The following is a 23216-nucleotide window of genomic DNA, read 5'->3' on the forward strand; positions in this document are numbered from 1 at the left end:
TAGTTGTGGGAGAGGAATGAGGCGCTCATTAGAGACAAACGGAGGGTCTCCGGCCCCACTCTGGGTTGGGGACTTGGCACAGCCTCATAAGGCTCAGTGGCCCAGAAGCAGACAGGGAGGTGGATGGTGGAGGTGTCAGGTGTGGCTTAGGCAGGCCTGGAGGAGGCACAGGGCCGAGGTGGCCAGGGCATCGGGGCAGGGAGATGCAGGAGGACAGGGCCTAGAGCTGATACAGAGGACAGAGAATACGGAATGCACACTTATTGAGCGCCTGCTGTGTGCCACGCTGTGTGCTGGCGTCTCGCTCTGTGAGTGGGGTTGGAGGAGGCGGATAGCTTGCAAGCTGTCTTCTGAGGGGGGCATCAGTGGCCAAGGTTTTGCTGGAGGAATGGTTCTGCATGGTTGGAAGTTGGAGACGGGGCCAGGCCTCTAGCAGCTGAAGGGGACAGGAGATGAAGACACTGTTGGTGGAGGACAAGGAACTGTGCTGGCGAAGGACTTGTCCACATGGATGTGGATTCCCCGGTAGGAGAATTGGAAACCAGATAGGCAAACGGTGAGGCAGGCGCTGCCCTCATCCAGGCAAGGCGAGCACAGGACCTGTGACAGCAGGGAGAACGTTGGGAGAGAGGTGCATGTGGGTGGTTCCGACTTCCAGGAAGGAGAGATGGAGGGGTGGGGTGGGCAGCTGCCGGGGGTGGCCCTCTCTTTGCAGCCTGTGCTGGCCAGGAGGAGTGGGAGAGTGAGGAGGGGGAAAGCGATCCCCAGGGAAGGGGTAGTGGGAGGTGGGGTTTCCCAGAGGAAGCCTCATATAATTGAGGAGGCCGAGGGCAGGTCCCATGAGGATGTCAAGGAGGAGGAGCTGGCTGATGACAGAGCTCAAGAATCCACAGTGGAAAGTTTAGGGGAGGGAGAATGCAGGGTGCTGTGCCGAGGGCCGATGGAGCTCAGGTAGACAAGCCCCAACCCCGGGCACCTGGCCCTGCTTTCTCACCCCGGGCACTCCAGCCCTGTCCCTCTGTAGCCCGTCTCTCCACCTTTGTGCTTCTTGCTCCTTCTACGTGGCATCTCCGAATCTATTATCCTTTTGTAAAACAATGCTTCCTCCACTTCCTGTTATCTGGAACCTTGGTCTTCCCTGAGGAAGTCACTCCTCTTAGAACCAGCTCAGAAGGAGGCCCCTGCTTTCGGCTCCAGCTCTCCTCAGGCCTCGGGTTGGAGAGCAGCTGCCTCTGGTCCTCACCGCAGTGCACTCGGGCCCAGCAGCCTTTCCCAGCCCAGCACTGCCTCCTCCCGCAGCGGCTGCGTCCCTGGCGTTTCCCCTCTCTCGGTCCTCTGGGCTGGGACCTACCCTGCAGAGCTGGCCTCGGAGGGTCCTTGTGTGTGGATTCCTGTCTTTGCCACGAAGTGTGACGTGTCCTCACAGAAGAGCCATCAACATCTGATCTTCTTCTAAGATCGGAGCTCGGGGGTCCCTCTCCCCACCAGTCTCTTTCCGCCTCTCTCCCTCCCTCACCTGCTGAGTGACAGCTCTCCCCACCAGTCTCTTTCCGCCTCTCCCTCCCTCACCTGCTGAGTGACTGCTCTTCCTCATGGGGTGACAGCCCCCCATCCCTCTCAGTTTCCCAGTCCATCAGCTCCCCCTTGCCACACTCTCCCCTCTCCCCATGATCCTAATTCTCACTATGTGCTTACTAACCCCCGGGTCTCCCACATACCCCGTCCCCCGCTGTCCCTAACACACACTGTCCACTCTGTGGTCAGTTTTGGTGACAGAAGTCACCCGGAGGTGCTGGTTGCCATGGGCGCTGCCACAAGTGCAGTGTATTTCTTATCTCATTCCTCACAGTGGCTGTTTCTAAACTTGTCTCTCTCTTGAGCTCCACCCTCAGCTCCCTCGGAGAGTCAGAGCCCCACAGTGTGAAAGTGGCACAGTGTGAGAGCCCCACAGTGTGAGAGCCCCACAGTGTGAGAGCCCTGGCTGCTGATCCTCCCTCCGCTCCCGCTCCCGTCCATCTTCGCTCGTCTCCATCTTCACTGTCTCCATCTTCACTGTCCCCTGCCATTCCCCACTCTCCCTCCTGCTTGGCACTGTGCCGTGTCCTCTGCCCCCTGGTCCCACCTTCTCTTCCTGGTCTCTTTCCTTGTCATTGTCTCCACTGTCCAGAGGAGGAGGCGAGTCCCAGGTGGGGAACCGGCCTGGGGTCCACGCCGGTGAGCGGCCGGTGCGACCTGCCTCTCTTCAGAACGCGCCCTTTCGGCGGTGTTGGTAGAGGAAGGGAAAACACCGTTGAGTCGGGAATCACATTTGGTTTGCTTTGTAGCTGGAGAGAAAGGACCCCTCGGAAGACAAGGAGGACATCGAAGGCAACCTGCTCAGGCCGACCGGCGTGGCCCTCCGAGGGGCGCACTTCTGCCTGAAGATCTTCAGGGCTGAGGACTTACCGCAGAGTGAGTGTGGGCCTTCCCTGGGACCGAAGGCCGGGCCGCATGGGGACCCTGCTGGGCCGCATCAGCTCCCTGGAGGGAATGGATGGAGGGGCTGCCCCTCTGCTCTCGCCCTGCCTCCCATTGGCCTGGTGTCCTTATTCCCGGAATCTGCTAGATCAGTGCCCAGCCCTCCGCGCTGTCCTCTGGGGAAGCCTCAACCCCTCTCTAGGTTTCCCGAGGGTGTTTATTGTTCTTAACAGAAAAGCAGTCATCTATACTAATAATAGAGGAATATGCAAATTGTCCAGGATGCTGTCACAGTAATGGTAACGACCGAACAGCAGGCTGTGTGGGGTGACAAGGCTGGCAGGGGGGTTAGTGAGGAACGACTAAAAAACTGATGAGCAGGCTGCGTGGGGCAATCAGGCCAGCAGGAGGGTTAGTGAGGGATGACCAAATGACTGAACAACAGGCTGTGTGGGGTGACCAGGCTGGCAGGGGGGCAGTTGGGGGTGACCAGGCTGGAAGGGGGGCAGTTGGGGGAGACCAGGCTGGCAGGGGGGCACAGTAAGGGGCCACCAGGCCAGCGGGGGGGGGGGCAATTAGAGGCGACCAGGCTGGCAGGGGGGGCAGTTGGGGGTGATCAGGCAGGCAGACAGGTGAGCAGGTAAGAGCCAGCGGTCCCAGATTGTGAGAGGGATGTCCCAGATTGAAGAGGGTGCAGGCTGGGCTGAGGAGACCCCCCCACCCCCATGCACAAATTTCATGCACCGGGTCTCTAGTAATGAATGAAAAGAAATAGAAATGCTGGTGGAGTCACAGAGATGCAAGACATCTTGAGATGAATAGCTGCCATGGGCTCCATTTCTGCACCCCCTCGGCCTGGTTTGGCTGATTAGTCTCTGTGGACCCATTTTCTTGGTTCTCACCAGGGAGTCAGTACCATCGGACTCTCTGTTCTGTGCTCAGGGCTGGATCTCATTGATTTTCTTTCCTCTTTGAGGAAGCCCAGCCTGCAAGTTGGCAGACCCTGGAGTGGGGAGGCAGACACTGATGTGTTGGGAGAGCTCAGTGTCTCCACGGATGAAGGATGAGCATCCAGTTTGCCTCTGACTGTCCTGGTTTAGCCCAGAAAGTCCCAGGTGCCGGGAAACCACTTGGTCTCTGGCACTGAAGCAGTGGGTTGCCTTATGTGGCCATGTCCTCGTCCTCCCAGGAAGGCCAGGGTGGCCACTGCCTGGTTTCTCACCGTGGCTAGCCCTGTATTGGCCCCATCCCGTGTGCTCAGTAAATGGCGGGGAAATTACAGCAGGTCCTCGAACGTCATTTTGTTCAACATCTTTTGTTACAATGCTGATGCGATGCCATATGAACTTGACTTTTGTTTATATCAATTAGTTTATGGTAAAATTGGTTTCATTATATATTGGTTCACTTAAAGGCACAGACCTATTGATGACCTTAAGTGAGGACATACTGTATGTATACTGAGTATTCTAGAGCTGTGGGTGCTAGGATCACCGGGGAGCTTTAACGTAGGAATGCCTGGGCCACACCTTTGATTGATTTGGTTTGAGTAGGGTGCAAACATTGGTAGTTTTTAATTTTCATCTTATTTATTTATTTATTTATTTATTTTTGTTAGTTCTCACCTGAGGATATTTTTCCATTGATTTTAGAGAGAGTGGAAGGAAGGAAAGGGGAGGGAGGGAGGGAGAGAGAGAGAGAGAGAGAAAGAGAAACATGAATATGAGAGACACACATTGATTGGTTGCCTCCCACTTGTGCCCCGGGGGTGGGGGATTAAATCTGCACCCGGCTACCTGCCCTTGACCTGGAATTTAACCTGTGACAACTTTGGTGTGCGGGGGTGATCCTCTAACCGCTGAACGCACCGGCCAGGGCCTCATTGGTAATTTTTAAAGGCTCCCGAAGTGGTTCAACTGTTCTGTGGTCTGTGAGCCACTGCTTTGAGCGTGTGTTGGTGGCAAAAGCCAGTTGTGGTTCATGAGTCAGTGAGAACTTTGCTACTTGGGTCTCTGTTTACAAGTTTTGCATAAAGCTAATTGAGGGTTTCTGCTTTGGCTAATGACAGCAATAAATGAAATGGGTTCCTTCTGTACAGGTTTATTTGAACCAAAATCATGGGGAAAGTCTTTAAATATATAATGAGTATTAAATGGTCGTTAAAATATATGCTTAGCCCTGTCTGATGTGCTAAGTGGTTAGAGCATCAGCCTGCAAACCGAAGGGTCTTGGATTTGATTCTGGTTAAGGGCACGTATGTGGGTTGTAAGTTCCCCGCCCTGGTTGGGGGAGTGTGGGTCGCTCTCTCACATCGATGTGTCTCTCTCTCCTCCCCGCTCCCTTCCACTCTCCCTAAAATCAGTGGAAAAAATATCCTCCAGTGAGGACTAACAACAAAAACAAAAAATATGTGCTTAAAAACATTCTGCACTTACTGATTAAACTATGCAGAGTGAAGCTGGTGAGAGTCCAAAGGGAGTTGGGGAAATGGAAATGTGTGCTTTGCTGAAGGTGAAGGTGCTCTATGTTTAATTCTCTGCAGTGTTTAAATATAAATAAAACAAAATGGGTGGGTATATAGGATGTAAATATTTGTTAATTGTTATCTGTTGTAGTCGTGTAGACATTAGCAAGACTATGATCTTTAACTGTCAATCTCCTCTCTCATTCATATACGTTATAGATAACACATCCATATGCTTACATTCACAAATACACACATCTCTCTCTCTCTCTGTACATACATATGTAAACATGGCTAATTTAGTAAAATATTGATTTGGAGCAACATAGATTAAAAATTCATAAAAACCCCAGAATTGACTTGTTGGTTAACCTTAGGTAAATCACTGAGCTAATGGATGTAAAGAAAAATGTCAAACGGATGCCAATAATGAGATATTATTATAACAACTTCCAGTCCTTTTCCGGAAGTTTACTGCCCTCACTGATGTAGATTTCTAACCCATCAATTGGTGGACCTGTTCTGAAATATGCTCAGGGGTGGGGTGGCAGTGTTAGTGAACAAGCTGTGGGGGGGCTGGGTGAGGAAGTGTTTCGGGGGATCCTCCCTCCTGGGCGCCCTCACGCCTGGAGTCCCTGGGCTGAGCGGGATCCTCAGCATCTCTCTCTTTGCCAAGAGCGCCTGGAGACGGGCAGGCCGAAGGTCGGGGTTTTGGAGGCGGGGCAGCAGGTGGGCAGTGAGTGACCAGCGTGTCCTCCTCTCTAGTGGACGACGCCGTGATGGACAACGTGAAGCAGCTCTTTGGCTTTGACAGCAACAAGAAGAACTTGGTGGATCCCTTCATGGAGGTCAGCTTCGCAGGGAGAATGGTAAGGAGCAAAGAAGCGCGAGGATGCTCAGGGAGGGCAGAGCACGGGACAGAGTGAGGTGCGGACGTGCTGCCCTTGGCCACGCCCACAGGGGCTCGTGTGCACAGGTGAGGCTGGTCGTGGGACTCGAGGGGCGGCACTCGCGTAGGCCTGGCTCTCTGGGCAGCAGCGCCCGCATGTAGATGGGTGCGCTTGGGTCTCTGAGATGGACACATGTTTGTGGATGGACACGGAGCAGACAGATGGATAGTGGGTGCATACGAGACTATTTGGAGAGAAATGAAGCAATTGCATAAAAACTAGATGTGAAGGCGTAAAGATAGGGAAACTAAAAAATATGTAATAAAGCCCTGACTGGTTTGGCTCAGTGGATAGAGCGTCGGCCTGAGGACTGAAGGGTCCCAGGTTCGATTCCGGTCAAGAGCATGTACCTTGGTTGCGGGCACATCCCCAGTGGGGGGTGTGCAGGAGGCAGCTGATCGATGTTTCTCTCTCATCGATGTTTCTAACTCTCTATCCCTCTCCCTTCCTCTCTGTAAAAAATTAATAAAATATATTAAAAATATGTAATAAAGACATAATGATTATTTTTAAAAATTTGTGGTGGGAGTTGGGCAGAGAAAGGCCACTTTGGAGGGGGCCCTTGGGTCACTCTGACGTTCCTCTCTGCCTTGCAGCCCACCTTCCTGCCCAGAGGCAGGGTTGTTGCTCTCGTCCCTGTTGATTTCTGCTCCATCCCACCTCACATAGGATGGAGTCCCCCAGCATTTGCCCAGCCTACAGGCTCTCCTTGGCCATGCCCAGCCTTTAGATGTCCCTTCTCCGCAGGAGAACTCCCACAGCTCTGTTTAACTCTGACCCTCCCTCCAACCCCGGGCTTCCAGGGCTCTTTCTGCACATTTCTATCTACTGCCTCTTGGGCCCTTTCAAAGAGGCATCTTCTGCCTCATCCTGCCCACTTTTGGGAGCCTCCATCCTCACCAGGTACCGCCATGGAAGGCGGAAAACGTGGGCCTGCGTCAGTTCTTCCCCCTTTTCTACCCTTGCTACACCAAATATGCCTCTCCTGGCTCTGACTTCAAACATGTCTTGAGGCCCATCCCTTCTCTCTGCCCCACAGCTCACATTCAGCTTCTCCCCAAAGAAAGTCACCAGAATAATTACTCTAAAACGTAGCCCTGTGTGTACAATGAAGTTGAAAATCAATAACCTGGCTGACCAGGTCCTGCCCAGTCAAACTTTCTTCATCTCCATGGTCAACATTAGCCCACACAGTCTCTGTGGGAGTGTCTCTATTGGGCTGGCTCAGCGCTGCAGCCCGGCTGGGAGCACTGAGTTGGGTGGGGCCCCTGGTGTGGGTATTATTAACTTAAAAAGGGCCTTTCCAAGTGAGAGGCAAACAAACGTTTATTTGAGATCAATAAGAATAACTGGGAAGCCAGTGTGTCCTCTCTCATCTGCCCTGTCTGTCTCTCATTTCCCTACGGGGTCACACCTCTCACCTTTGCCCCTGCCTGTGCACCCCGGTGCCCTTCCTGACTCCCCCCCAAAAGGTGTTGCACCTCTCAATGTCCAGCTTCCAAAACCCCCATAGGTCTGATGGACTAGTTCAGGCCCCAAGGCGCCGTCTGCATCCTGTTCCCGTATTTGTTAGCATCTGTTTCTCTGACTTGTGGGGAAACAAGAGCCCACTTTCATTTACTCCATAAGCTCAGAGCAGACACTGTGGCGGAAAGGCCTGGGGATGTGGAAAAATGACATATCAGGTGGGAGTGGACTCTGCCCCGGCTTGGTTCTCGGGCCCCCTGCGGAGGAGCCGCTAAGCTTTGTGCCAACTTTAGGGAGTTGGCAGGTTGGGGTCAGCATCCTCCCAGGCCCTGCCAACCTTTCGAAGAGTTCTACCAGGGCTGGGCGGGTTGAGTCGGGTGACTTGGGTGTTAATAGGAAATTGGAACAGGGCAGAGGAGAGGGCTGAGTGAGCAAGGTGGATGGTGGGCGGGGCCCTGCAGCTGGCTCCCCGTTTGCTCCAGAGGCAACCAGGCGTTTAGGACAATTGGAGAAAGTTTAAACATTAATAATAAACACTAAAAGGCAAGGGTGGTGATGGAGGTGGTGTGGGTTCCCATTCACAGCACTTTGCAATTTTCCTTTCCCGTCATCTCTTCTTAGATTCATTCACAGGGTCTGCATGTCCATCCCACCACCAAAGGGACCCCTGAGGTCCGGGGATGGAGCCTGGGGTGGGGTGGGGCTCACTGCTGAGGTTCAGGTGTGATTTCAGACCTGGGGAAGGCCCTGCATATGCATATTTCCTTCACCGTCTTACTGATGTTCAGACTACCTGCTTTTGTTATTGATGCACATGTTTATCAAGGAATTTTGAAAAATATAGAAAGAAGTAAATAAAATTACCCATAGAGCACTATGCAAAGTTCATGTTCAGTGGGTATATTTCTAGGTTTTTTTTCTTATGTATAAATAATAGACTTTTTAGTTCTCTTTAATGTTTTAAAACCTAAAGAAAGGTTGGAAATAATGGTTTAGTGAACATTTGCACACTGACATGGGCTCCACTTAGATTAAACAATTGTTAACGTTTTGTGGCATTTACTTTCTCTCTAAAGAGACACTCACTCCCCACCCCAACGCTGCAATGAACAGAGGGGTGCATATATTCTTTTGAATCAGTGTTTCAGGTTCCTTCGGATAAATCCCCAGAAGTGGAATTGCTGGGTCATAGGGCAGTTCCATTTTTAATTTTTTGAGGTAATTCCATACTGCTTTCCACAGTGGCTGCACCGATCTGCGTTCCCAAATCCATCTAACTTTTAGTGTGTCACTTAATGCCACCATTTCCTTGTTGATTTTCTGTCTGGAAGATCTATCCATTGATGTCAATGGGGTGTTAAAATCCCCTACTATGGCTGTGTTACTGCCACACATCTAGGAAATTAATAATTATTTTTTAATATTCTTAGATACCAGTATATATAAGAATTTTCTCTGATTATCCCCCAAATGGAATTCGTGCTTTGCATTTGGTGGTTAAACCTCTTTAGTCTCTCCTATAAGCGTCTTTCACACCTCCCCACCCCATTTTTCTCACTCCATGACGTTGAAATTTTGAAGAGCCCAGGCCATTTGTTATGATCTGGATTTGTCTCATTGTTTCCTTTTGGTGTTGTTTGACTTGTTCCCCTGGCCCGTGTGTTTCCTGTAAACTGGAAGTTAGGTCTGGAGACCAGATTAGATTCAGAGGAAATACTTTGGCAGGAACGTGTCATAGGGGATGTTCCATACATCAGATTGCATCACACCAGGAAGCGATAATGCCAGCTTGTCCCAAGGTCGGTGATGATTGTTTGATTACTTAGTTACGGTGGTGTTTCCAGATCTCTCCCTAGCCAAAGCACACGCTCCTCTTAGTAGTTTGCAGGTAATCTGTGGGTGATATCTTGGCGCTGTGTGGATATCCTGTTTTCCTGCAACCTCTGACCTCCTTGCCTGAACATGTTCTTGGGATTGCAAATGGCAGATTCCCATAATTCTATGTGTTCAAATCAGTCATTATTGTGGGGATGTAGGAGCCGTCCTGAAGTTGGCCATTGGGAACCCCTTCCAGCCGGCTCCTCCACCTCTAGTCTAACACAGGGTCTCAATGCACATGTACGTGGGAGAGGTAACTCAGACTGTAAACTCGTTCGCAGTCGGGGTAAATGCTCACTGCAGGTCCTTACCCAAGTGCAGTTTGGGTTTGGGCTTGGGGTCAGGTTCTGATGCCCTCTTCCAGCCTTCAGGGCACTGGGGCAAGAAGGCAGGAAGGATGCTGGACAGTCTTGCAGGACACTTCATCTAAGGACTGGGACCCATTTTTCCAATTAGATGGATCGGAAACTCCTGAGATGGTTTTATTTCACATTCCCAGGGATGGTAGGATGCTTTGATGATGGTTACAGCCAAGACCAACCTGTCTTTGGCTCCTGGCTGCTCCTGGGTCCCGGTCAGTACTTTTATCTCCCTAGGTCTTCTCCTTGGCTGGCCCTGGGCTCTTTTTCTAGGCAGGTGCAAATGTCTGAGGGTGGTGATGGAGGTAGGGAACCTGGTGTAGGTAAAGCCGATTGGGGGCTGGGCTGGTGTGAGAAGCTGCACCCTGCACTTTCGCTCTGGAAGGAAGGGGCTTATCTCGGAGGAGCCAGCTGAGACCTTCCCTCTTGAAAGCTTTAGCCTGGGGGCCCCCAGGCCTCTGTGCTCCTCTCTCCCCACAGTCACCTCCCCCACACTCTCTGTGGCCTCCCCCACAGTCTCTGCTCCCTTCACTGCCTGTCTCATTCTGCCTGTCTCTCTCTCTCTCAGCTTGTGTGTCATTTTTTCTCATTAATTACAGCCTACTCTGAGCAGACCTGGGGTTTTGTCCTCTCTGTGTACCCACCCACCTCAGCCCGGCACTCTTTGCATTTCCTCTTATTGACACTTGATGGCACTGTTATCTAAGATGTGAAGCTTACCTGATTTGGCTGAGCTACTAGGGGAGTATGAGAGAGAGAGATAGAGATAGAGATAGAGATAGAGAAAGAGGTGTGTGTGTGTGTGTGTGTGTGTATGTGTGTTTATGTGTGTGTGTGTGTGTGTGTGTGTGTGTGTGTGTGTGTGTAGATACTTGGAGGGCAGAGAAGGACACTTTAAAGCAACCTTTTTTTCTAAATGCAAGAATAAAACTTATTAATTGTAAAAAAAAAAAAAAAGTGAAAATAATCAGAGAAACCCAAGGAACACAAACAAAAGAATAACTGTATTTCTGTGCCCCACGGTACCCTGGAGACAATACTGTTAACATTTGTGCCATGTTTTCCTCTCTGCAGTTCGCACTCCTCCTGTTGGCTTCACCCCCACTCCATCCCCGGAAAAAAGTTAGATCCAGTTACAGTTGATTTTCATTATTTGCAGACTCTGTATTTGCAAGTTCGCCTTCTCGCTAAAATGTATTTGTAACTGCAAAGCCAGTACTCACGGTGCTTTCGCGATCATTTGCGCACGGGTGCCGGTGGTGACGACGTGGGGCTGGCTAGCTTGCACGTTGCCAGCCGAGTTGGAACAATGCAACAGAGGCTCTGCCTTCCTGCTTCAGCTCTCAGCCTGCAAAGAAGTGTCCCTTCTTGGCCTACGTGGTGTCACGTTTTTTTGCCTTGTATTGGCGATTTCACCGTTTAAAACAGTCCCAGGCTAGTGCTGAATTGCTTTCCAGTGGTCCTAAGTGCAGGAAGGCTGTGACATGCCTTATGGAGAAAATCTATGTTAGAAATGCTTCATTCCAGCGAGAGGGATTGTGCTGTTGACCATGAATTCAATGTTAAGGAATCAACAAGATTTATTAAATAAGGTGTCTTTAAACAGAAACACCTGGAACACAAAGTTATGTATTGATTAGTTGGCACAAACGTTGTGACAGAGGCTGGCAGGAGCCTAACCCTGCATTTCCCCCAGAGCAATGGGTCAGCACTCGCTAATTCTGTGTTCTTGGTGAACTAAAGAACGTGTAACTACCACCCATAGTGAGAATCAACTGTACCTGTGCAGTCTGGTACACTGCTTTTATCTCCCATTTCCTTAGATTACTAAATAGCCTTTGAAAACAATTTCTTAGTGACTGCATACTGTTCCATTAAATTAATGTAACATATTATTAACCTATTTTTGGATAATTTTTGTTGCTGTAGTTTTCCTTTTTTATGAACAATGCTGTGATAAACCAGTGTACTGGAATCTTCATCCACACTCTGATTGCTTTTTCATAGGGAAGTTTCTAGACCCGGGTCAGAAGGCATACTTATTTTTAAGTATTTGATAAAGGTGGCCAGGTAGCCCTCCAGAACGTTTGTACTAATTATACTCCATCATCCAGTAAAAGAGTTTTGTTTTTTTTAAAGGCTTAGGGGAGCGAAGGAGGAGGAAAAGCTTGGTGCTGCCTTGGCTGAGTGTGTGGGGAGTGGAAAGGGTGGGGAAGGATGTTGGGGACTTTAGGGCCAGAGGCAGTGCTGGCCTGGGTGTGGCCATGAGACCAGCTGTTACCCCATTGGTGGCCAGGGCAGCCAAGTGGAAGTGCTTCCCTTGATGTGTCGGAGGTCCGTCACCTCCTGCATCGCTCCTGGGAGTGTAGGGACAAACCTGGCCTTCTTGCTCCAGGGAGCTGAGGCACCGTGCTGGCAGGGTCTCTCGGCTGTGTCTGGTTAGACTCTAACCATTAGAGAGTCCTTTCTTTTCCTTTTAAAATTTTGTTCATCTAATTTTTGAATTAGGTAGTACATTTATTACATCTATCTATCTATCTATCTATCTATCTATCTATCTATCATCTATGTATCCATCCATCCATCACCTGTCTATCTTTATTATCTATCTATCTATCTATCTATCTATCTATCTATCTATCATCTATGTATCCATCCATCATCTATCATCTGTCTATCTATATCTATCTATCTGTCTATCTATATCTATCATCTGTCTATCTATATCTATTATCTATCTATTATCTATCTATCTATCTATCTATCTATCTATCTATCTATCTATCATCTATGTATCCATCCATCATCTATCATCTATCATCTATTATAGATAGATAGATAAATAGATAGATAGACATGCCTATCTATCTATCTATCTATCTATCTATCTATCTATCTATCTATATCTATCTATTTAGCTATCTATCTATCTACCATATCTATCTATCTATCTATCTATCTATCTATCTATCTATCTATCATCTATCTACCTAGCCTATCTATCTATCTATCTATCTACTCTATCTATCTATCTATCTATCTATCTATCTATCTATCTATCTATCATCTATGTATCCATCCATCATCTATCATCTATCATCTATTATAGATAGATAGATAAATAGATAGATAGACATGCCTATCTATCTATCTATCTATCTATCTATCTATATCTATCTATTTAGCTATCTATCTATCTACCATATCTATCTATCTATCTATCTATCTATCTATCTATCTATCTATCTATCATCTATCTACCTAGCCTATCTATCTATCTATCTATCTATCTATCTATCTATCTATCTATCTATCTATCTATCTTATCTATCTATCTATCTATCTATCTATCTATCTATCTATCTATCTATCTATCTATCATCTATCTCTACCATCCATCATGAAAGCTCTCCTTCTTGCTCAGCCCTCACCTGATAGTCCGGCATTTCTTCCCTCCCCTGCAGGTGAAAGCACTGTAGTTAGCTTCCTCCCATCATTCTGGCTTTATTCTGCAAATGCAAGCACATCTGACCATAAATTCTTAGCTTTTACCCTTTTTATACAAACGTTTGCACATTATACTGTCCTGCCCCTTGCTTTTTAATCCCCCCAGTTTTATTGAGATATAACCACTGAACTGTATAAATTTGAGGCATATAGCATAATGATGTGACTTACATTGTGAAATGATGATCATAAGTTTAGTTGACATCCATCATCTCATATAGAGACCCGCCAAAGAAAATTCTTTTTTCCTTGTGATGAGAATCCTTACGAACTACTCACCTAACAGCTTTCAAATGTATCATTCAGCAGTGTTAACTATAGTCTACGTGTTACATGTGACATCCCCAGTATTTAGCTTTTCAACTAATAAGATAACTTGGAGGTTGTTTGGTAACAGAGCAGCCCTCATTCTTTTTAGAGTGGCACGGTACTCCATCGTGGGGATGGGCCATCATTTATTCACCCGGTCCTTTAACATGCGTTATTCCACATCCTTGCCAGTAGAAGCCACATGGCTGTAAATAACCTCATACGGATGCCATTCTGCACATGTGTGGGTGTTTCTCTAGGATAAATGTCTAGCAGTAGAAGGGGTAGGCCGAAGGGTGTTTGCATTTGTGATTTTGATAGTAGCCAATTCTAGGGGTCGAGCGTCCCTCAAAGCCCTGCCAATAGAAGACTGCCAGGCTTTAGAGATTTTTACAAAACAAATCGATGGATGAGAAATGGTATTTCATTACTTTGATTTGTGCTTCTTGCATTACAAGGGAGGTTGAGCATCTTTTTTTGTGCTTTACAACCCTGTGCGAACCCATTCCTGAGAACTGTGTCCCATGCTGCCTATTGTTTTGCCAGATGGTAGGGCTCTCTTCTTTCCTTTTGATCACACAGGGCCGGATCCTGGTACCCATCCCTGCCCAGCCTCAGCCTGGGCTCTTCTCACTGGGAGGTGAGGAGGGTGGGGACAGGGCCTGCACTGGGTGGACCAAGGATAGAGGCAGTCTTGGCTGCACCATCGTCACATGAAGGGACCGAAACCCCGGATCTAGGTCAGCTAAATGAGATAATGCCTGTAAAATGCTCACGCACTGCAGGGCCCATAGTAAATGCTCTGAAAAAAGCATTTTACTATGAACATGCAAACTATTACTGTTAGAACATGCAAACCTACCAGGATCTATAGCTCTGAAATCGAGCTTGACCTCTCATCCCCATGTGGACATAGGATGCCCTGAGCTGGCTGAGGGGCCTGGTGCTTCCTCAGGGAACCCAAGGGCAGAGCAGAGCAGAGCAGAGCACTGGAGCTAATGCTTGGGTCCGATTTCCACTCCGCTGGGTTTCGTGTTTATGGAAAGCCAGGTCTTAAGAGCAGGGCTTAATCTGAGGCAGACTATGGCTTCTGGGGTGTGTATATTCACTTAATTTTCTTCTCACTCTCAGATGCTGGTGCGTGGCCCTGGCCTGGCCCTTCAGCTCTCTTATCCCCTTCTCCTCCCCCCAACTCTAAACTCCTAGGGCTCACAGTCTTCCAAAGGGGCAGGTGATGGGCCCATGGGAAAGCCAGGCTGGACTCAGGGGCCCCCCATTCAGGGTTATGACTGTAATGGGAGGTAGGAGAGGGGGAATTGCAGCCAGAAATATGAACTGAGAGTGAAGGGTTGTGGCATTCAGGCAATCTATTCCCCGGACCTGGGTTTGACCTACCACGGAGCTTTGTCTCTGCAAAGATTCCCTGTGTCTGAGCCCACCACACAGGGCCTTCTGCCCAGTGTGACAGAGAACGGCGGCTGGCTGGGCTGGTGGTCCCCAAGGGGCTCCAGAGTCCCCTCGGCGCTCCATCCGCCTCTGTGTCTTCTAGCTCTGCAGCAAAATCCTGGAGAAGACGGCCAACCCTCAGTGGAACCAGAGCATCACGGTACCTGCCATGGTGAGCCTCGGCCCTTGAGGGCCCACCCGGGGGCCCCAGGCTCCTGGCCTCCCCAGCACCCCACCCGCATCCCAGACTCCTGGTTCTTCAAAAGGACTCCACACCAACATGTATCTCTTCTCTCTATAGTTTCCCTCCATGTGTGAGAAAATGAGGATTCGCATCATGGACTGGTGAGTTCTGCGCCGCAGTCCTCAGAGGGAGCTGTCCTCAGAGTGGCTGTCCTCAGGGGTCACTGGGTCCTTCAGTTCAATCTACACACAGTGGGATGTGTGTTTTGGGTGACTCAGTCTCCTCTGGGGGAGGCAGAGGAGGAGAGGGTGTGGGCCGTTCTTGGGAAGCTTACTCGTAGCCCTGCTCAGAGGCAGATAGGAGGGTAGCCAGGTAGGACTGGGAGGACTCCAGGAGCCTAAGATCCCGGAGGTCAGGAGGGGACAGGAAGGCTTCCTGGAGGAGGTGGGGTTTTGATGCGGGCATTCCAGTAAAGAGGGGATCATAAGCAAAGGCAAGGAGGCTGAAACAGCAGAGCTTTTGGGGGGGGGGTAGGCTGCGATGCCCCCTGGGTAGGTAGAATGGGGTGGAGGGCCCCATGCTGAGAAGTGGCAGGGTTGTCCAAGCAGGAGGTGCCTCTGGGGGCCTGCAGCAGGTGAGGGCAGTAGCCACACGGGCATGTTGGAAAGGAATGGCATCTACCACTTGTTGAGCACCTACTATCCGCCAGGCCGTGCCCAGCAAACACGTTACATGCTCAATCTCACCTGACCTTCAGCTTGACTCCCTTTTTTGTGTGTTAATCCTCACCTGAGGGTATTTTTCCCAGTTTTAGAGAGAGTGGAAGGGAGGGGGGAAGGACAAAGAGAGAAACATCGATGAGAGAGAGACACATCAATTGGTTGTCTCCCGCACGTGCCCTGACCAGGGCCAGGGATTGGGCCTGCAACTGAGGTACTGCCATGGCCCAGAATCGAACCCAGGACCCTTCAATCCGTGGACTGATGCTCCATCCACTGAGCCAAGCCAGCTAGGGCTTGACTCCTTCTTTACAGGTGAGGGGGAAGGTTTGCAGAGATGGAGGAATCTGCGTTAGGTGACAGCTGGGAGCAGCTGAGGCCAGGCTGCTCCCAAAGCCCAGTGGCCGTGCTGCCTCCTGCTGTGTGGAGGGGGTCTCTCCCACCTCCAGGGCCCTTAGGGGTCCATACCCTCGTCTCCAGGACCTTCCATACACCAGCCTTTCCAAACAGAGAGAGTTGTCCTTTCTCTGCCCCCAAAAGCCTTGGCTGTGCGGTTCCCAGCGTGTTGTCCTTTGGTCTCAGGCCCAGGGCACCCCCAGCAGGAGGATAATGAGAGACTGGGGAAAACCCCCAGGCCACAGAGCCATTACCGTGCGTGCCAGTCCCCCGGGCCCAAAGCAAACAGCTTGTGAGAATTAGAGGAGAGGAAGGGAGCAGCCAGGAGGGCGGGGAGGGAGAGGCCTCTGGGCCCTGACCGCCGGTATGTTCCGTGGGGAAGCGGTTTCGGGGGAGACATGCTTTATGTCCACAGATGATCTCTTCATCTTAGCTCGCAGCGCGTGTGCGCATGTGTGTGCGTTGTGTTGCCTGGGGCGATGGGCTGTGCACGGCTGTGCACGTGAATGCATGTGTCTGTGCGTGTGGATGCATGTGTGCGTGGGTGTCCATGGGACGGTGGTCCCGTGTGCGTGGGGACAGGCCCTGCCTGAGCCCCTGTGAGCTGTGTCGAAGGCATCGGCGTACTGTACAATCCAAACACATTACGGAATCTGGTGGTTGCGTCTCTGGTTTGGGTTGGAGTGGCATTTTTATTGTGAGTCTATTTTCAGACTTGCTGTATTTTCCAAAAGCAACCCCAAGCCCCAAAACCCAACTTCTGGCCAGAAAGCATTCTGCTGCTGTAAGTTCCTATCCAGAGCAGTGCTTTCTTCCCAGAAAATGCAGATCAACTTGTGTTCCTACCTGAGTCCTGGAAATATGATCTAGTCCATATGGCCTTTTCTCTGTAACTTAAACTTCCATCCGATTCTTTAAGAATTTCTTTTTCATTAAAAAATAAAACCCTCCAAATTACCCCGCTCCGGCCCCCTTAAAATCAAAACTTCTCTTCCCATTCTCTTTGCCTCCTCAGCAGGTTCAGGTAAGACCACAGGTTCCCCTCCAAGTGCCCGGCGGGTCCTGGAGGCAGGTTAAAAGCGCCCCCGACTGTCGGTGATCTGGTGTCAATAATCCCGTTGTAAAAAGGGAATTTTAACTTTCCAGGTTATGTCAGCACGGTTCACCGGGAGAAGTGATAAAGATGAGTGCTGACAATCCACTCTTCCTAGTGTAGCTGCCGCCCTGGTGGAAAAAGTTAAAACCAGGCTTAATCCCCTCCCGGGAAATATGAAGAGGAAGGAAGGGAGCAGCCCGGATGGGGTTTAGATTGAAAAGAGGAAAACGTCACCAGGCCCAGGTGTCTGTCACGTGGGACTGTGTATCATCGTCTGAAGCGCCCAGGGCCAAAGGACGGGAAGCAGGGAGAGAGGGCCTCAGGCTACAAAAATTAAAAAAAAAACACCCAAAACAAAACCCAGGGAAAATGCACCCTGGAAACTTCCAGGAGGAGATAACTCTTGCTCAGCCCAGCGTTTCTCAGCCTCAGCACGATGATAGTTGGGCCAGAAAACTCTTTTATGTGGGAAACTGTATCATGCATTGTGGGATGTTTAGCAGCAACCGGGGGCTCTCTCTACAGCCTTCCCCCCCCCCCAATACCAAAATGCCTCAGACATTGCCAACTGTCCCCTGGGGGGTCCAAATCACTGGATTGAGAGACCCTGGTGTAGCCTGACGGGGAAGCAGCAGGTTGCTGTAATCAAATGTCGGGCATAGCCCGCTCAAACGCCAGCTTTGCCATCTTGACAAATTACTTAATCTTCTAAACCTCAGCTTTCTCATCTGAGGTTGGAGCTGATGGTAGTTCCTACCTTATAGGGCTGCTGTGTGGGCATGAGCTGGGTCCCGTGAGGGCTTTAGCAAGTGCTTGGCTTTCAGCAGGCGCTCAGTAAATGCCAGCTATTACTCTGTATTCTCACCAAAGCGGGCGGGTGTGGGTCTGCCCAGGACATGGTTGACTAATGGGTTCACCAATCAGTAAGTCTCCTTGAACTCGTACCGCAGTCCCCTATGCTGGTTGGGAGGAGAGAAGCCTCCCTCCTGGGAAGCAGGACAGGCCCCCATGGCACACGGAGCAGGAGACAGGACATCAGGCCTGGGTTCTGGCTCTGCCCTTCCTCCCCAGGCTGACCTTGGACAAGGACCTTCCTGGTTCTAAGTCTCAGTTTTAAGGCCGTTGTGAGCATCCTGAGGGATGAAGGAGGTTAAAAGTGTGTTGTCACACAGAAAGTCAGGTACAAAAAGGAATAGTGGCCCAGCCGGCGTGGCTCCGTGGTTGAGCATCGACATATGAACCAGGAGGTTACAGTTTGACTCCCCGTCAGGACACATGCCTGGGCTGTGGGCTCGATCCCCAGTGTAGAGCGTGCAGGAGGCAGCTGATCAATGATTCTCTCTCATCATTGATGTTTCTTTCTCTCTCTCCCTCTCCTTTCCTCTCTGAAATCAATTAAAATATATTCAAATCTCCCCTCTCCCCACGCACAAAAAGGAATAGTGCATTTGTGTTGGCTAATTTAAGACCGTGGTCTTGGAGGTAGTGTCTTCCTGGTTCCTTGGTTTTCTCCTGGGTCTGGATATTTCTTGAGCTCCTGGCGCCTGGCTCTCCCAGGGTCTGGGGGGTCTGGCTCCCTGAGCAGCCTCCCTGTCACCTGAAGTGTCCCCACAGACATCCAGGCTGGCAGCCCAGTGTTGGCTTGATAATGGTGCTGATGGTTGTGAAACGGACTAGTTTCTACCTGAGGAGGCTTGAGCAACACTTTATTCCCAGTTTCTTCTTCCCTGGATTACCAGGCTTCAGTGAAATACCCAGTGTGAAGACTGGGACCCCTAACGATGGACAACCAAAGCCATTTCCTGCTGGGTGGGCTGTGTCTTCAGTCTCCCCCTGTTCAGGCCCTCTCTGTCCCCTGTTCTAGGGACCGCCTTACCCACAATGACATCGTGGCCACCACCTACCTGAGTATGTCGAAGATCTCTGCCCCCGGAGGAGAAATAGAAGGTAAGCCCCCCCCCCCTTCTGCCCTCTAGTACCCCATGCTCTCCCTCGTTCCACCCCTGCCCATCTTACACCTCTGGTTTGGAGAGTTTGCAGAAAAGGGAAGATGCTAAGTCTTTGCTGCCATTTCCCAAGCTCTGACCAACGAGAGATGGGCTTATGGACACTTAGGATTCTCCGCCCGCGGAGGGTGGGATGCACCTCCGATGGGACAGAGAGGACAGCTCACTCCTGCAGATAACATGGGGGCGGCACCACACCACCCAGGGGTTCGGTATTGGCCGACTGTGCTCTCGCAGCGTCTCTTTTGAAATAAGTTTCGTTGGTCTGTTAAAAAGTAGTCCATGGTCATTTTGTAAAATGTTAAAGAAACCATCTGAAAGAAGATTATAACATTTACCCATGAAATTACCCATAAGCCTACCTTGTATCCAGCTTACCCTCTATCCAGACAAGAACTAACTTGGTATTCTGGGACCTTTCTATATGTATGTATGTATGTGCACCTACATGCATGTACATGTATATATACACATACATGCATGTGTATGTACCTATATACATGAAAAACATTGTTTTGAAAAATTTTTCAATTGCTTTGAACATTGCTTTCTATCACTTGGCAATACAGCATAGATGTTTATTCTTGTTGTTAAATATTCTTCTACAATATAATTCTAAATGGGTACACATGTTCCACATATGAATGTACCAAAATCCATGTTAACTAGTAATGTTGAATTGTTTAGGTATTTTCTAATTTTTCCACATTATAAACAACTGACTTTATATTGAATATTTTTGTAGCTGACTCTTTATTCAATTCACAATTTTCCTTTTGGAGGAATGCCTAGCAGTGGAATTGCTGTGTCAAAGGATTTGAACATTCTAAAGCTTTTGGTATATATCAAAATTGCCTTTCAAAAAGATTGGACTGATTTACATTCTAATCACTTGCAGAAGTTGTTTTTTTTTTTTTTTTTGCTGCACCTTCACCAACACAGAGCAAAATAATGAAATTAAAACAGAACTTTGTTAATTTGATGGGTGAATTTCATTGTTGCCTTAGTTTTCATTTCATTGAAAACTGATAAAGTTGACCAATGCAAATTTAAAAATATTTTATTTATATTTTATTTTTTATTGATTTCAGAGAGGAAGGGAGGGGGAGAGAGAGATAGAAACATCATTGATGACAGAGAATCATTGATCGGCTGCCTCCTGCATGCCCCACACTGGAGATTGAGCCTGCAACCAGGAGAATCGAACCGTGACCTCCTGGTTCATAGGTCGACACTCAACCACTGAGCCACACCGGTCGGGGCAAATTTAAAAATATTTTAATAATTAAATATATTTATATACTTTATTCTATTACATTCTGTTATAAATTGTATGTTCATGTTCTTGTCCAAATTTCTGGTGGTATGTTTGTCTTTTTCTCATTGTTTTATAAGAGTTCTGTATGTGTATGGATGTTAACTTTCTCCCATCATTTATGCGGATTAATTTTTGTCAGCTTTATTTTACCATTTAATAGTTATTGATGAACAGAAATTTAAAAATTCTATGTAGCCAAATCTGTTATATTTTTCCTTAGTGTATAAGGAAAGGAGCTAACATTATTTTTTTCAAAATCATCCTTTGGTGATACTAACACTATACTGTATATTGAATAGTCTTTTCCCTACATTTGGAAATACCACCTGTATCCCTTACTAAATTACTAGATGTGTTCTTGGGCTTGTTTTATTTTAAAACATATTGTTGAAAGTATTACATATATCCCCCTTTTCCCTCATTGACCCCATTCTAACCTGCCCCTGCCCCCTGCTACCACCCTGTTGTCCGTGTCCATGGGTTATGCATATATGCATACAAGTTTTTGGTTGATCTCTTTCCACCCACCCACCCACCTACCTCCGCCTTCCCTCTGAGATTCTGCAGTCTGTTCCATGCTCTATGATCTATTTTGTCTCTAGACATATTTTGTTCAACAGTTTATTTTGTTCATTAGACTCCACATGTGAGTGAGATCATGTGACACTTGTCTTTCTCTGACTGGCTTACTTTGCTTAGCATAATGCTCTCCAGGTCCCTCCATGCTGTCTCAAAGGATAAGAGATCCTTCTTTGTTACAGCTGCATAGTATTCCATGGTGTATATAGATGTACCACAGTTTTTTATCTACTCATCTACTGATGGGCTGTTTATTGATCTTAGCTATTGTAAATTGTGCTGCTATGAACATAGGGGTGCATACATTCTTTCTGATTGGTGTTTCGTGTTTCTTAGGATATTTTCCTAGAAGTAGGATCAGTGGGTCAAATGGTAGTTCCATATTTAATTTTTTGAGAAAACTCCATACTGTTTTTCATAGTGGCTGTACCAATCCTTGGGCTTGTTTCTTGATTTTCTATTATCTTTAATGTGTGCTTATTATTTCTTAGGTTTTGGTTTCTAGGTTATTTTAGCTCTGCAAAATTAATTGGACAAATTTAAGCCTTTTCTAACATCTGGAACAGTTTATATAAAATGAGAATATAGTCTTTTGAAGGTTTGAAATAATTCACCCATAAAACCATATGGGCTGGGTGCCCTTTTTGAGTGAGCATAATATTAGCTCTTTAAAAACTTTTCAGTTTCTCTTGTAATCATTGTTATTTTCAGTTTGTTGCTTTTACTATAGTCAGTTTTGATGATTTATATTTTCCTAGAAAAACATTATTACATTGAGGTCTTCTAATTTATTTACACAGTGTTGTACAGATCAATAATTTAAACAATTCTCTATCTGTGGTGTTTCCTGCTTTTGTATTTCTAATGATTATGTGTTTGCGTTTTCTGTCTTTTTTTTTCATGATTAGCCTTATTAGAAAATTCTTACTCCCTGCTTTTCCTGGACATTTCGAAAATCAGTTTTTTTAAAATTATTTATCAATTCTAATATTTTTTTCTAGTTTTTAATTCTCTATCTTCTTACTCTTTTCTTTAGCTCTATACGTATTTTGTTGTTTCTTATTTCAGCTTTCTAGTTAACTTCTTGTGTTTATTTTCAGTATTTCTAACTTAAATAATGTAGATACAGTTTCTGGTCCCATACGTCATGCGTTTGGCCTTCAGCAAACCGCAAAGTTATACTTAACTATTTTTTATATCTAAATATTTAATCTATTTTGGGGTGTTTTCAGAGAGCAGTCTGATTTGATTCCTTTGTAGGTAGTGTGTTGTTTCTAACTAGATGCTGCTTGTCGGCATGTATCGTTTTTACTGCAGTTTAAAACATTGCTTTCCTCTGTCTAGATGCAGCACTCCTTTTATTGAATTTTGCCAGGACATGGTGAATTCTTAAATCTGAGTTGAGGAATAATTTCTTTTTATTCTACCATTACAGCCTGGATGGCTGAAGGCAGGGTGGGCAGGGATAGAGCTGGAGTTCTCGAGCCAGCAGCTTAGGTCCAGTTCTGCTTTTGGTAGCTGCGTGAGTTGCTCCAGCCTCCTCTTACCAACCTCGGGCGCAGGAGGTTGTTGTAAGGATCCAGTGAGATTTTAAATGTAAAGTTCTTAGAGTGTCTGCTGCACAAGAAACCCTAAAGTAAGGTTTAGTATCATCAGCATTGGCTTTCCTGATTTCCCTGATTTCCCCTGTATTAATTCTGCTTTGTCCTAGACTAGTATCTCATGTGGTTTAAAATTGGCAATTACATTTTTAGTTTTTTGTCACACCTTCTTTTCTTGTCATTCCTTTTAATATTTTGCTCCTTTCCCTCTTTGTCTGCTCTCTCCCAGAAGTTTTGCTTTGTTCCATGAAAGCTCTGTCTTCTTGCACTCGACTGAGGGTTCAAAATTATTTCCTGAGATCTTCAGGGGAACGCGCTCCTGAATCTCACAGGTGCCATCTCCCTCTCCTGGTCGGCACTGTGGTTCCTCCCCCACTTCGTTACTCACGCTAACAAGAGTGTTGGTGTCTTTCTCTGAGGCCTGTCCATCCATCTGGTCAGATCCTTACCTGGAGGACAGGTGAACGTGCCCCGTTTCTA

General features: G+C 47.9%; 1 protein-coding gene across 21 annotated transcripts in view; it reads left to right on the forward strand.

Annotated features, from left to right (window-relative positions):
* DYSF (dysferlin) overlaps nucleotides 1–23216 on the forward strand; it is a 196133-nt gene that overhangs the window by 54115 nt on the left and 118802 nt on the right. For all 21 annotated transcript variants that reach the window (XM_079792337.1, XM_079792343.1, XM_079792340.1 and 18 more), the window contains 5 exons: nucleotides 2325–2451; nucleotides 5687–5790; nucleotides 14941–15009; nucleotides 15139–15182; nucleotides 19097–19179. In XM_079792337.1, coding sequence (XP_079648463.1) covers nucleotides 2325–2451; nucleotides 5687–5790; nucleotides 14941–15009; nucleotides 15139–15182; nucleotides 19097–19179 — 427 coding nt within the window. The remainder of the gene's footprint in view (nucleotides 1–2324; nucleotides 2452–5686; nucleotides 5791–14940; nucleotides 15010–15138; nucleotides 15183–19096; nucleotides 19180–23216) is intronic.

Source organism: Cnephaeus nilssonii (genome assembly GCF_951640355.1).
Source record: "Cnephaeus nilssonii genome assembly, chromosome: 15".
Taxonomy (NCBI): domain Eukaryota; kingdom Metazoa; phylum Chordata; class Mammalia; order Chiroptera; family Vespertilionidae; genus Cnephaeus; species Cnephaeus nilssonii.